This window comes from Cebus imitator, unplaced genomic scaffold, assembly GCF_001604975.1.
Source record: "Cebus imitator isolate Cc_AM_T3 unplaced genomic scaffold, Cebus_imitator-1.0 Scaffold121, whole genome shotgun sequence".
Lineage (NCBI taxonomy): Eukaryota > Metazoa > Chordata > Mammalia > Primates > Cebidae > Cebus > Cebus imitator.
This window is the reverse complement of record NW_016107436.1, coordinates 3,124,966-3,137,772: the sequence shown is the minus strand read 5'-3', so window position 1 is coordinate 3,137,772 and position 12,807 is coordinate 3,124,966. Positions and strand designations below refer to the sequence as shown.

At 36.0% G+C, this 12,807-nt stretch overlaps 1 protein-coding gene across 7 annotated transcripts in view; it reads left to right on the top strand.

Annotated features, from left to right (window-relative positions):
• Positions 1 to 12,807, top strand: part of BCAS3 (BCAS3 microtubule associated cell migration factor) — a 679,070-nt gene that overhangs the window by 307,281 nt on the left and 358,982 nt on the right. For all 7 annotated transcript variants that reach the window (XM_017539912.2, XM_017539911.2, XM_017539919.2 and 4 more), the window contains exon 16: positions 3,586 to 3,736. In XM_017539912.2, the coding sequence (XP_017395401.1) occupies positions 3,586 to 3,736 (151 nt within the window). The remainder of the gene's footprint in view (positions 1 to 3,585; positions 3,737 to 12,807) is intronic.

Sequence of the window (12,807 nt, the reverse complement as noted above, 5' to 3'; positions counted from 1 at the left end):
TACCAATAAGCCTCCAAAAATGTGAAGTGAAAGAGCAAAGGCTGAATGAAACTTTTGCTTGATGCTATATGTCATCTTTGTTAATGTCTTCTTTTCAGTGTCAGTCTGTAAATCTTGGATCTGTATCTGTGACCTTGATTTTTCCTATCAGCAGTTTCTTTGCTTATTCCTTACTATCTGACTTTTCCACCTCACTACTGAAACAACCCTATTGAAGACTATTAGAGTTAGTACCTTTTTCTCTGATTTTGTCTTCTTGTACCTTGGCTTTTTCTTTTCTATTTGATTTATTTATTTATTATTCACCTGGGTGCAGGTGGGCTAAGGCTGAAAATGGTGTTAGCCGGACCTTGGCTTTATTCACCATTTTATTAAGATGCCTATTGTTTCATTAAAGCTGTGCTTTTAAGTTGCTAGCCATATCCATTAATATGTGAGACAGACACTACCCCTACAAACATAAACATGAATGTAAAACCTACACAACTTAACTTTACTCTGTCAGATGTGCTAGTTTCAAACGGACTCTACAGCATAAACACAGGAGCAGGTTGAGAAGGCTATGTCTGAAGTTCTTTGTATGCTATTCTGAGGATGTCCTTTATCCTCAGTGAAGCGTTTTAAGTCATGCCTAGCTAAACCACAGATTTGGAACTTCTCAATGGATCACTTCATTTTCCTAGACCATTCCTTTTATCTGTCAAATTCAATGACTTCAACATCTATACTGTTCTCTTGCTGAAGAACTTAACCTAAGTTCCTACTCCTCTGGCTCAATTGAGAGGTCCTCCAAAAACTGAAATATTTTATCTTCCACTGCTTTCTATTATCTCTCCTCTGCAATAGTTAGAGATTCCTCACTACTTCTCACACAATGGCATCCCTTTATGCTGTTCTCCCCTCGTGTTATCCTTCACACCCAGAATGTTCCTTCTCTCCTACCCTTATCCATCTTTTGTCCAGTTTTCAAAATCTAGATCATATCCCATTTGCCCTTTTCCTTGAGCCCTTTTCCAAATAAAGCTGTTCCCACATCTACTTATCTTTAGTTCTAGACAATTAACACTTAATGATTCCTGTTAGTACCTGTTAGACTGTAACTTCACGATAACAAGGAAAACAATCCCTTACAGTGTTATCATGGGCTAAGGCACTCAACAAATATTTGTTTACTAGTTGTGAAATATATATGATGTACACATTCTTAATTTTCAGCAGCTTGTGACATAAAGCTGCAGTCTGATTTCAAATTCAAATTAATATTAGCATAATTGTCTAATAGCAATCTTGTAATCATTTACATCTATATTGGCCTTGAGAGTGTGATGATACATTACTTTGAATGGCTTAACTGTAAAGCAGGTTTTCTCATATTCTTCTACATATATAATATTGTAATGGGATTTCTCCCTTCATATTTTCTACAGGGTTCTCTGTTGTAGCCTAAATCACCTTGTATGTATTGTGAATGCTGTCTTTTGCTATTCCAGCAACAGGTGTAGATTGCTTCTGTTAACTTTAATGTGTATTCTGAATTAGAAATTGAAGAGATAGAGAAAGATTTATTTCATTTGCATGAATTTCTTATCTTTCTCCATATTTTACAAAAGACACATTTATCAAAGTTTAACTTGATAATTCTGTAGAGTAATATAGAAAGACAGATTTGTGTCCAAGGAAGAAACAGCATTTGGTTAAGCCATTGTCTAATTCTGAAGCCACTGTCATCTTATGATTTGTTAGAAAGGGACTTTTGACTTTTCACTACCTCTCAGGCTACCATTAGCTACTGTGTGATAGTTCTCCCTCTATTCTGAATCCATGCTATTTTTAAAGCAATAGTTTTTTAGGGTGTGTTTTAGAAATAAGATATTAATTAGGATTTTTTTTGGAGGATTATTTTGTTGTGTACATAAACTTGTCACCTTAATTCAAATCAGTAAAAAAAAAGTATATGTGTGTGCTTTCTGTAGTTATCATTTTTAAAATACCATATGTATTGCCAAGCACATAAATGGGGTTGATAATTTTTATCAACAGTCAAGACCAGTGATATAAAATTACATTAGATTAATAAGAAGTTTTCTCCATGAAAGAATTGTTGAATTACAGGCACTGACTTATTCCGTAACACAGAAAATCAGATAATTTTTATAAAGTTTCTCTGTAAATCCATCAATTAATAGAAATTTAATTAACAAATTTACAGAAAATATATATAATTACAGAAAAAAAATTCTTTTTTCACTAGAAAACTATAGTAATCGAGAAAATGTGGTATTGGTGAAAGGGTATACACATAGATAAATGGAACACATAGATCAATCCAGAAATAGACCCACACATATATAGTCAGTTGGTTTTTGACAAACGTGGAAAGGCAATTAAAGGAGAAAGGTTAATCTTTTTAGCAAATGGTGATGGAACAATTACACATCTATATTAAAAAAAGAATGAACACAATGAAACTCAACTAGGTAGGTCAGTTAGGCCAAAAAAAAAAAAAAGGAATCTAAACTGGAAAGGAAGAAGTAAAGCTATCTCTTTTTTGAGGGTGATGCAATTATGTATGTAGAAAATCCTCAGGAATCCAGAAGAAATTATTAGAACTGCGAAATGAGTTCAGCCAAGTTGTAGGACACAAGATCAATGTACAAAAGTTACCTGTATTTCTATACATTAGCAATGAATAATCTGAAAAAGGAAATTAAGAAAACAATTTTATTTACAAATTACATGAAAAAGAATGAAATAGTAATATGTTAACCAAAGAAGTACAAAACTTATACCCTGAAAACTACAAAACAACATTGGAAGAAATTTAAGAATACCTAGGTAAAAGGAAAGGCATCCTAAGTTCTTGGGTTAGTACACATAATATTGTTAAAATGGCAGTATTCACCAAATGGATCTCCAGATTAAATGTAATCCCTATCAAAAGCTCAGCTGGCTTTTATCTAGAAATTGACAAGGTATGAGGGAAATAGCAGATTGTGTTGAATGTAAGGACCTAAGAAGGCCAACAAACCACTTTAACTGTCTTTAGAAAGATAAGGAACTCAGCCCTAATTCCCAAAGACTGAAATGTGTTTATAATCAAGTCATACTGATGTTACCAGAATGCTACTTTTTTGTTTGTTTAGAGACAGTCTCTCTCTATGCCACCTGGGCTTGGAGTGCAGGGGTACGATCATAGCTCACTGTAACTTTGAATACCTGGACTCAAGTAATCCTCTTGCCTCAGTCTTTTGAGTAGCTAGGATTACAGCTATGTACCACCATACTCAGCTAATTTTTATTTTTTTTTGTAGAGATGGAGGTCTTGCTATGTTGCCCAGGCTGGTCTCGAACTCCTGGCCTCAACCTATCCTCCTGCCTTGGTCTCCCAAAGTGCTGGGATTACAGGCATGAGTCATCCAGCTCTACAAGAATAGTTTGGTTACTTCTTATCCATGTAATTGTAATTCTCTTGGCATCAATTCTACCTTTGATGCCTTTCTTAAATGATTGCTGGAGTCAGTGAAAACGCTATCAGAGATAGGGAACTTCCCTTGGTGATGCTTTTCTTTATTTTTCTCTTTGTAGGGAAACTGAACAGCCAAGACTCCTATAACAATTTTACCAACAACAACCCCGGCAACCCTCGGCTCTCTCCTCTCCCCAGCTTGATGGTAGTGATGCCTCTTGCACAAATCAAGCAGCCAATGACATTGGGGACCATCACCAAACGGACAGGGTAAGGCCTCAGGCTTGGTGCTTTCTTAACAGCTGTTTTAGAGGGTTGAATGAATAAAAATAACACGTACATTTTCTTTGCGTGGTTTTTACTATGTTCTTCATTTCCAGCTCAAATGAGACTTAATGGCATCAGATTAAGTACAAAGCATAGAACTTGTACAAACGTACTCGTACACAACCATATATACACACATCCATCGAGAAAACAAAGCAGTGACAAGCTGTGAAAACTAGTATTGGCTAATCAAAAACAGATCCATCTACTTCGTTTTATCCTCACTGCCTTGTGGCTTTGCCTGAAAAGTACAGTTTCATTTTCCTGGCTGTTTCAGGATTTGAAATGACTCCCAAATTTTGACAGATACAAATATGGAGAGAACCTTAGATGATAACCATGTTATTAATACTTTGAAAAAATCACCTATACTACTCTGTCATTAGTGTCAGGACAATGTGATGTTATTGGTAATTTTCAAAGCTGGTGCACCAAAATGTGGGCTTTATTTAAGTTTGATCATTAACTTCCTTAAAGACTTTTGATGACTCACTTGATTTATTTGTGCTTATTTTAGCTATTTTAGCAGTTTGCTACCCCTTAGGAATATAATATTAAAACTTCATTAGGTTCCTGAAAATAAACTGCTAGTTCTATGATATCATTAGATAGTCAATTGTATATTAACACTGAAAATCCATTTTATATCAGAAAATATACATGTCTATAGGCAAATTGCTTGTTTTCCATAATGAGCAATCCTGAAGTTTAACCTAGTTTGAAATGGAACAACTTTTTTACATTTCTGTATTAAAGTAGTACGGAGAAAACCCTGTCTTGGCCTCAAATAGTCCTCAAGTTCTTTCCAATGAAAGAAATATATTAAATTATTTGGCTGCTATGTTAATATATCTTAATTTTGTTGTGTCAGTATTAATGTGTTTGTAGAGGTCACTTTTGTGAGAAAAAATACTCAGTAGTCTCAGGGACAAGGCCTTTCATCTCCAGGTATCACCATAACATAGAAATTGACCCTATAGCTAGGTGGAGTGGTGTTTGTGTATAAAGAGATCCTAGGCTGGGTGCGGTGGCTCACACTTGTAATCCCAACACTTTGGGAGGCTGAGGTGGGTGGATCATGAGGTCAGGAGTTCAAGACCCACCTGGCCAACACAGTGAAATCTCCTGTCTACTAAAAATACAAAAATTAGCTGGGTGTGGTGGCGGATGCCTGTAATCCCAGCTACTCCCAAGGCTGAGGCAGGAGAATCACTTGAACCTGGGAGGCAGAGGTTGGCGTGAGCTGAGATTGTGCCATTGCACTCCAGCCTGGGTGACAGAGCGAAACTCTGTCTCAAAAAAAAAAAAAAAAAAAAAAAAGAGAGAGAAAGAGAGAGAGATCCTATTGCTGCAGGCAGACGTAAAATTGAGTCTGTGGCATTTGCTGTATTTTTCAGCAAAACTTCATCTCAAATCAGACATCTTAAGGCACCAATAATTTGGCCTGTATATCTTTTTAATTTTTTTCAGCTTTTTAACTCTTTGTGTCCAGTAAAAGTATAATTTTAAATTGTATTTCAACTTTTTCTTCTCTCTTCCTCAGTTTATTTTAAAATAAGAATAATGGCTGTGAATAGTGAAGTGGTTATGTTCTTTATATTCACAATTAGGTTACTTTTTCATTGTATATTACATTCCTGGGATGTAGAATCAAATAAAAATAGGACTAAATCTGGAATCATAACTTTAAAGTTTCTTTTTTACTTACTGAAGTTAGTCAGTACATAATTGTATCATCTTGATTCACTCCAGCATTGTACAATTCTCCAAAGCACTTACAAATTTTAGCCTGTCTTTCCTGAATCTAAGTGAAACCATCCTCAAAATTGTTTCTTTGTAATTTAATTTTATATTCAGAGTGAGGGAAATTTAAGAAGATTCAAAAGGCTCCTGGAGTCATAAAAGCATATTCTGGTGCTTTGTTTCTGGTGTATGTTTATTTAATTTTAACATAAGAGCTGTCCTGTTTTAGAATGCAAAGATTTAGCTCTCTTTTTCTAATGAGCTTCTCCAAATATATCTCTGAAATAGTAACTGAAGTTCAGTGCATAAAATGATATGATGTTAGAATTTAATTCATAATGTTTATGGGGAGGGGTAGGAAGTGAGTCTACATTTTTATGTAGTATTTGAAATTTTCCATAAGAAGATAAAATCTCTTGCTCTCTTTGTCTCTCTCTTACTACCCAATTTTTCCTTGCACTAAGATGAATAGAAACTATTAGTCATTTGGTGTCCTCCTGTATTACCACACATTATGAATTTATAATTCTTATGTTTCCTTTCTTACAAAAATTTGCTCTCTGTTCTCAGATTTTTAGAGCATGTATTCTGTTGCATTATGAACAGTTTAATAATTATTAATAAATGAAGTATTATTTGAGTTATTTTATGTGCTTCGAAATGAGTGTTAGTTAAGATACTTGTATCATATTGTTGACTAGGCTTTGTATCTCAATTCATACCATTTTATTTCTGCCATGGTTTCAAATTCTTTTTAGCATGCCTTATATTGAAGTGTGGAGAGAGAATAATTTATACTCTTCCCACAATGAGTACTAGGTTTACATTTTTTGTGACATAGTTTCAAACTTACAGAAATGTTGTAAGACTAGTCAAAAGAATTCTTGTATACCAAATTCCCCAATTTTTTGTTTTGTTTTGCATTTTGTTTTTTTGAGATGGAGGCTTGCTCTGTCTCCCAGGCTGGAGTACAGTGATGCGATCTCGGCTCACAGCAACCTCTACCTCCCAGTTTCAAGCAATTCTTCTGCTGCAGCATCCCTAGTAGCTGGGATTACAGGTACACCACCATGCCCAGCTAAATTTTGTACTTTTAGTAGAGACGGGGTTTCGTCATGTTGGCTAGGCTGGTCCCGAATTCTTGACCTCAAGTGATCTGCCCACCTTGGCCTCCCAAAGTGCTGGGATTACAGGCACAAGCCACTGCACCTGGCTCCAAATGTTAATAGATCAACTTATTTGCCTTATCATTCACATTCTTTCCCTCTGCCTGCATATACACTAACACATCATTCATGTTCTCTCCCTCTGCCTGCGTATACATGTTATGTTTTTCCTAATTGTTTTAGAATAAGTTGCAGACTTAATATACCCTTATCCCTACATACTTCAATGTGTAATTTCTAAAGGCAAGGACATTGTCTTATATAACTGTAGTACAGTTATCAAAAGAAGAAATCTTGAACGTATTTCATTAGTTTTTTCGATTCCACTTAATTGTTGTCTAGAATGAATTTCCTACTTGTGGCATAGCTGTAGTGTACTACAAATTACTCAGCCTACTATTCCTTTTTTCCCTCCCCATCTACTATTTTTTAATTCCTTCCTATTAATATAGAGTGCAGTGACTGGTAAGAGTTTGATGATAGTGGTCAGCCATAACTTCTACTTGACTGTTGCTGGATTACAAGATTCAGTATCCTTAAACCAGAGGTCCCTGACCCCTGGGCTTTGGACTGGTACCATTACCTGGCCTGTTAGGAACTGAGCCTCACAGCAGGAGGCGAACACCAGGTGAGTGAGCTTTACCGCCTGAGCTCCGCCTCCTGTCAGATCAGTGTCGGCATTTGATTCTCATAAGAGTGCAAACCCTATTGTTGTGAACTACACATGTGGGGGATCTAGGTTGCATGTTCCTTATGAGAATCTCATGCCTCATAATCTGAGGTGAAACTTCCATGAACCGGTTCCTGGTGCCAAAAAGGGTGGGGACCGCTGCCATAAGCCATTCTCTGATGTGTTTGCTGATTATACTCAGAACTCCTATTGACTTTTCTGCAAAACTCCTATTGACTTTTCTGATTATACTCGGAAACTCCTATTGACTTTTCATTCTTTTACTATAAGTCATCTAAACATTTAGTCATAAAGTTTTCAGAATATAATACATGGCTTGATTATCTTAAAATTTAACATTTTCACTAAAATACATGTATTTTGCCTCGTCAAAAGTAATATTTGATTTGTGGGAACCAAATATATTCTATGAATTTTCATTTTTGCCATACGCTGAGTTTTGAAGCAAATCTCAAAGAATATTTCATCCCATTAGCTTTCATCCTATTCGATTCTAAAGGCTATATTTTATTAATTTTTTTTTTACTATGACAAATTCTCAAAACTGGAGTTAGCTAATTTGCATTAATTATTGGCATTAAGTTTTATTGTATTTGCTGAGAAATATGATGGCTCCATTAATGTCACAGGGTGATGAGCACATGAGAGTTTTCATTTTCTGTGTATCTCTTTTCATTCTGGAAATTCTCATTTACTCAACGTTTGCTTTTATAAAACTCCTTTCCTAGTATTTTGAAAATAAAATCAACAATAAGTATTTGGCATGGATTATGTAGAAAGAAAACACAGAGTGACCCACTTGTAGGCAGGTAAATTATATTCTGTTTTCAATATGCCTGACAATATAGTTGGTAAAATTATATACTTAGGTTAGATGAGTTTTTATTTGGTCTATGTCCTAGGTATTTTGTACATACTCATAAAATAACCATAAAGTGCTATATTTCTAAAGCAAAGATTTCTAGGATCCAGTAATTAAATATCCAAATTGAGATAGATGCCTCAACTTAAACCTTAAGGGGACAAAACGTGTTGTTACCATATTCAACATCTGCCTTCTTACTTTTGCAAATGCATGTGCCTGAAATCCTGTGCAGTGTCAAGGACCATCTGTCTCACTGCCAGACATACAGGAGGCCAGTAGAACTACAAATAGCAGAAGACAGATGTATTTACACCTTCTTGTTCAGTACCTTGAAGCAGCACTTGGAGGTAATAAGGCCTGTTATGGCAACAGCTGCTGCTTAACTCTGTGACAGTATACATTGATGGAGGTAAAAGAAGTGTTAGAAATTATTTAGCTTCAACAGTCACACATTCAAACAGACTCTGTTTTCTTCTAGTTTAAGACTGGAGGTTTAAAAAGTCCAGGTTATCACATCCATCATGTTCTTATCGTATGTAAGTAAGAATAGCTCTCCTCATCTATTAGAAGTGAAATTAGGTGCTAAGAGTTTCCTTCATGTCTTGGATGTTAGGTTTTTGTAGTGGGGATTTATTAGCAGCATTTCATAGGTGTTTGGCATTATCAAGTGAGTGATCAAATTAAAAAAAATATTTTCTGTGTAAGAATTTATAAAATAAAAATTTTCACCAATAAGCTTAATTTTATCTGCTTAAAGCTAAAATTATTTATATATACAAATTATCTTGTGGACACAAGCAAAGAACAGTAAATTTCAAAAAGAAGTCATGGTAGGTAGTTCCATGGGAATAAAAAATATTAAATTGAAAATGAAGTTACTTCTTTGCTCTTACCTAGGTAGACCACTTTTTGTGACGTATCGGATGATTTGCTCTCTCATAGGTTTCCTTTTCCCTAAATGGAATTAGCTCCTCATTTCCTTCCCCCCTCCCCATCTTTATATTTACTAATTTCTTTTCTTTTCTTTTTTTTGTTTGAGACAGAGTCTCGCTCTGTCACCCAGGCTGGAATGCAGTGGTATGATCTCAGCTCACTGCAACTTCTGCCTCCTGGGCTCAAGTGATTCTCTTACCTCAGCCTCCTGAGTAGCTGGGACTACAGGTGGGTGTGTGCCACCATGCCTGGCTAATTTTTGTACTTTTTGTAGAGATTGGATTTCTCCATGTTGCCTAGGCTGGCCTTGAACTCCTGGTCTCAAGCGATCCAACTGACTCAGCCTCCCATCACCCTGGGATTATAAGCATGAGCCGCAACACCTGGGCATGTTTATTCATTTCTTTGTGAAGATTTAGATGGTTATTAGGAAACTGGAGACCCACCCTGTAGAAGTAGGTTAGGTAATGTAGTGAAAAAAATATCGAATTAGGAGTCTCAGGCCCTAGCCTCTTCTCATCTGGGTTCTACCACTTATTTGCCAGTGTGTCCTAGGTAAATTTCTTCACCTGAAAAATCAAGTTTATATATATATGGATTATAATCTTTTATTCTTAACATGTATGAGTTTCTCCCAGTTCTTTGATCCCATTTGTAAGCCTCCGGACTGTTGAGCAGCTGTAAGCCAGTGCTGATGAGCACAGGCCCCATTTAGAAAGCATAGATGCTTTTAAATGATAGTAAATGGAAGCATTAAGTAGCATTTATTTGGACACATCCACTTAATATTTGTAGTCCAAACCTGCCGTCAGACCTGACTATGTGAGTAAATGATATTGGCATGTAGTAGGCCTTGCAGAAGGTCTATTCCTTATTTTATTTCAATTAGACACACCTTGGCCCATTTGTACAGTTTGACCTGAGCCCTGAACTTTATAGGCAAAGTTCTAAGAATTAAATGGGAAATATTTGGAGAAAGACCACCAGATACAGTTATAATAGCATGGGTAATTCCCTACCTTACATCTCTACCTTATGTAACTACTAGTTCTTCATAGCTAAGAAATGGATATTTAGTTGTAGATATAAAATAATGGACAATGTATTTTCATTGGAATATATATGGATGTCCCTACATATGCAATATATTTAACATAGTTTGAGTTCCAATTTTTGTATTAAATCAACGGAGTACTTAAACTACACCATAGATTATTGCATGTTATCATAAATCTGGGAATTTTTTTGGATGATGTCTACTATATACCGTATTTTTAAAAATCAGTAGGCATAAATTTCTACAGAAGTTTGACTTTATTTATGTTATGTTAATCTCTTTTTTTTGCCACATATGATAGAATTTCAACATTATTAATGTTTTTCTAATGAAAAGTCACTGAGGCTCAAGTGCAGTGGTGTGATCATACTTTACTGTAACTTCAAACTCTTGGGTTCAAGTGATCCTCCTGCTTCAACCTCCTGAGTAGCTGGCACTATGGTCATGTATCACCACACCCAGCTAATTTTTTTAATGTTTTGTAGAGATGAGGTCTGGCTATATTTCCCAGGCCCATCTTGAACTCCTTCTCTCAATCAGTCCTGCCTTAGCCTCCCAAAGTTCTGCAATTATAAGCATGAGTCATCATGCCTGGCCTTTTTTGTATTTTTTGGTAGAGATGGGGTTTCACCATGTTGGCCAGGCTGGTCTCAAACTCCTGACCTCTTGATCTGCCTGCCTTAGCCTCCCAAAGTTCTGCAATTATAAGCATGAGTCATCATGCCTGGCCTTTTTTTTTTTTTTTTTTAGACAGAGTCTTGCTCTTTCGCCAAGTGACAGGCTGGACTGCAGTGGCGCAATCTCAGCTCACTGCAACCTCTGCCTCCTGGCTTAAAGCAATTCTCCTGCCTCAGCCTCCTGAGTAGCTGTGACTACAGGTGTGAGCCACCATGCGCAGCTAATTTTTGTATTTTAGTAGAGACGTGGTTTCACTATGTTGGCCAGGATAGTCTCAATCTCTTGACCTTGTGATCCATCCGCCTCGGCCTCCCAAAGTACTGGGATTATCGGCCTGAGCCCCGTGCCTGGCCTATGCACAGCCTTCTAATGAAAATCTTGTAAATCCTGAGTTTATAATTTAAAATTGGGTATCAAATTAGACACTTGTCCATTTTAGCTTCAGTTTGCCCTACAGATCAATAGTTGACTACCAGTAATACCATAGGTCTCTTTGGTAGGGAGCAATTCAAATTAATGAAAAATTCAAAGTAGAATTTAAAAATGATATTAGGAACAGTTTACTAATATGCATGTGGGAAATGTGAGTTCACTTCAGTTGTTTTAACAGAGGGCACACAGAATTTAGAAGTCATTAGAGTCTCTAGAATTTATTTTTAGAGAAATATGGCTCTCCTTCAATATTTGACACATAATGTTGTATAGCTTTTTCTCTGCTTTATCTCTGTTTATTACATTTAATATTTATATGGGCTCATTCTGATGTCTGTTATGTGGTAGTGCCTGAATTGTCTTAGGACATGATAAATTGAAAAATAGGGTTTATAGAGTATGTTTATAGAATTTGTCTCTTAGATACCAGGCACTTCTTTAACTCTGGAGATGATTGAACAGAATTGCTACTAATACCTTTTAGCACTGGAGTCAGATTATAGAGGACTGGAGGATTTCAGATCAAATCTAGTTTTACTTTTTTCTCACATAAAAAAAATCTTCATATTTGCCTTGTTTTCAGCTAGTAAGACTGAAGACTTTGTGGTACCATGTGACATTCAACAAAATGAATCAGTTGAATGACTTACATAGTGTTATGGTATATTATAAAACGTCATTCTTTCCTATCTTCTGGGATTTTCCAGAAGAAACCCTTTGAGAACTAATGGCCAGGTCATTTCACGGTGGTTTATAAATAAGTCTATAATATTTCCAGATATTTAGTCTCTTGACCAGATTTTCCTGAGGTTTAAAAATCAGAATTCAGCTCAGAAAGGATATAATTATGACAAATTGAATAGATTTTATATGGCAGGATTGTTAAGTCTGCTATTATTAAAGATGATTGGAAAACACAAATTATTCATGTTTGAATATAGTAATTTGGGTTGCCTGTGTTGAAGAGAATATTTAATTCAGTATACACCCTCATTCACATTATCTCTTTCTTCTTTCCACCCTCATCCCACTTTAATACAAAACTACAGCTGTGAACTTTTGGAAGGGGAGAGGGGAGTCATGGGTGAAGACAGCTGGATCATGGATTTGTACTTTGTGACTTTATATTTTCATTCTTTTGCTACTGGGGAAAGATGAAGCAGGCACATTTCCAAAGAATGGCTGACACTACCCATACAAAGACAGTAATTACATCAGTCACTGTAATTCTTTGGAGCTTGTGGATCTTCTTTCACATGTATATGGCAGAGGTCTACCTTGTAGGACTAGGCAAGGGGTGGGTGAATATAGATTTTATACATGCCAAGTGTACATGCTAAACCAGGTCCTCACCTTGTCTCTCCAGCCCCCTTTCTCCTTGAGTTCTGTTAGCCAGTGGATGCTAATTTGATAGAAGTAGGATAACTTTTTTTTTTTTTTTTTTTTTTG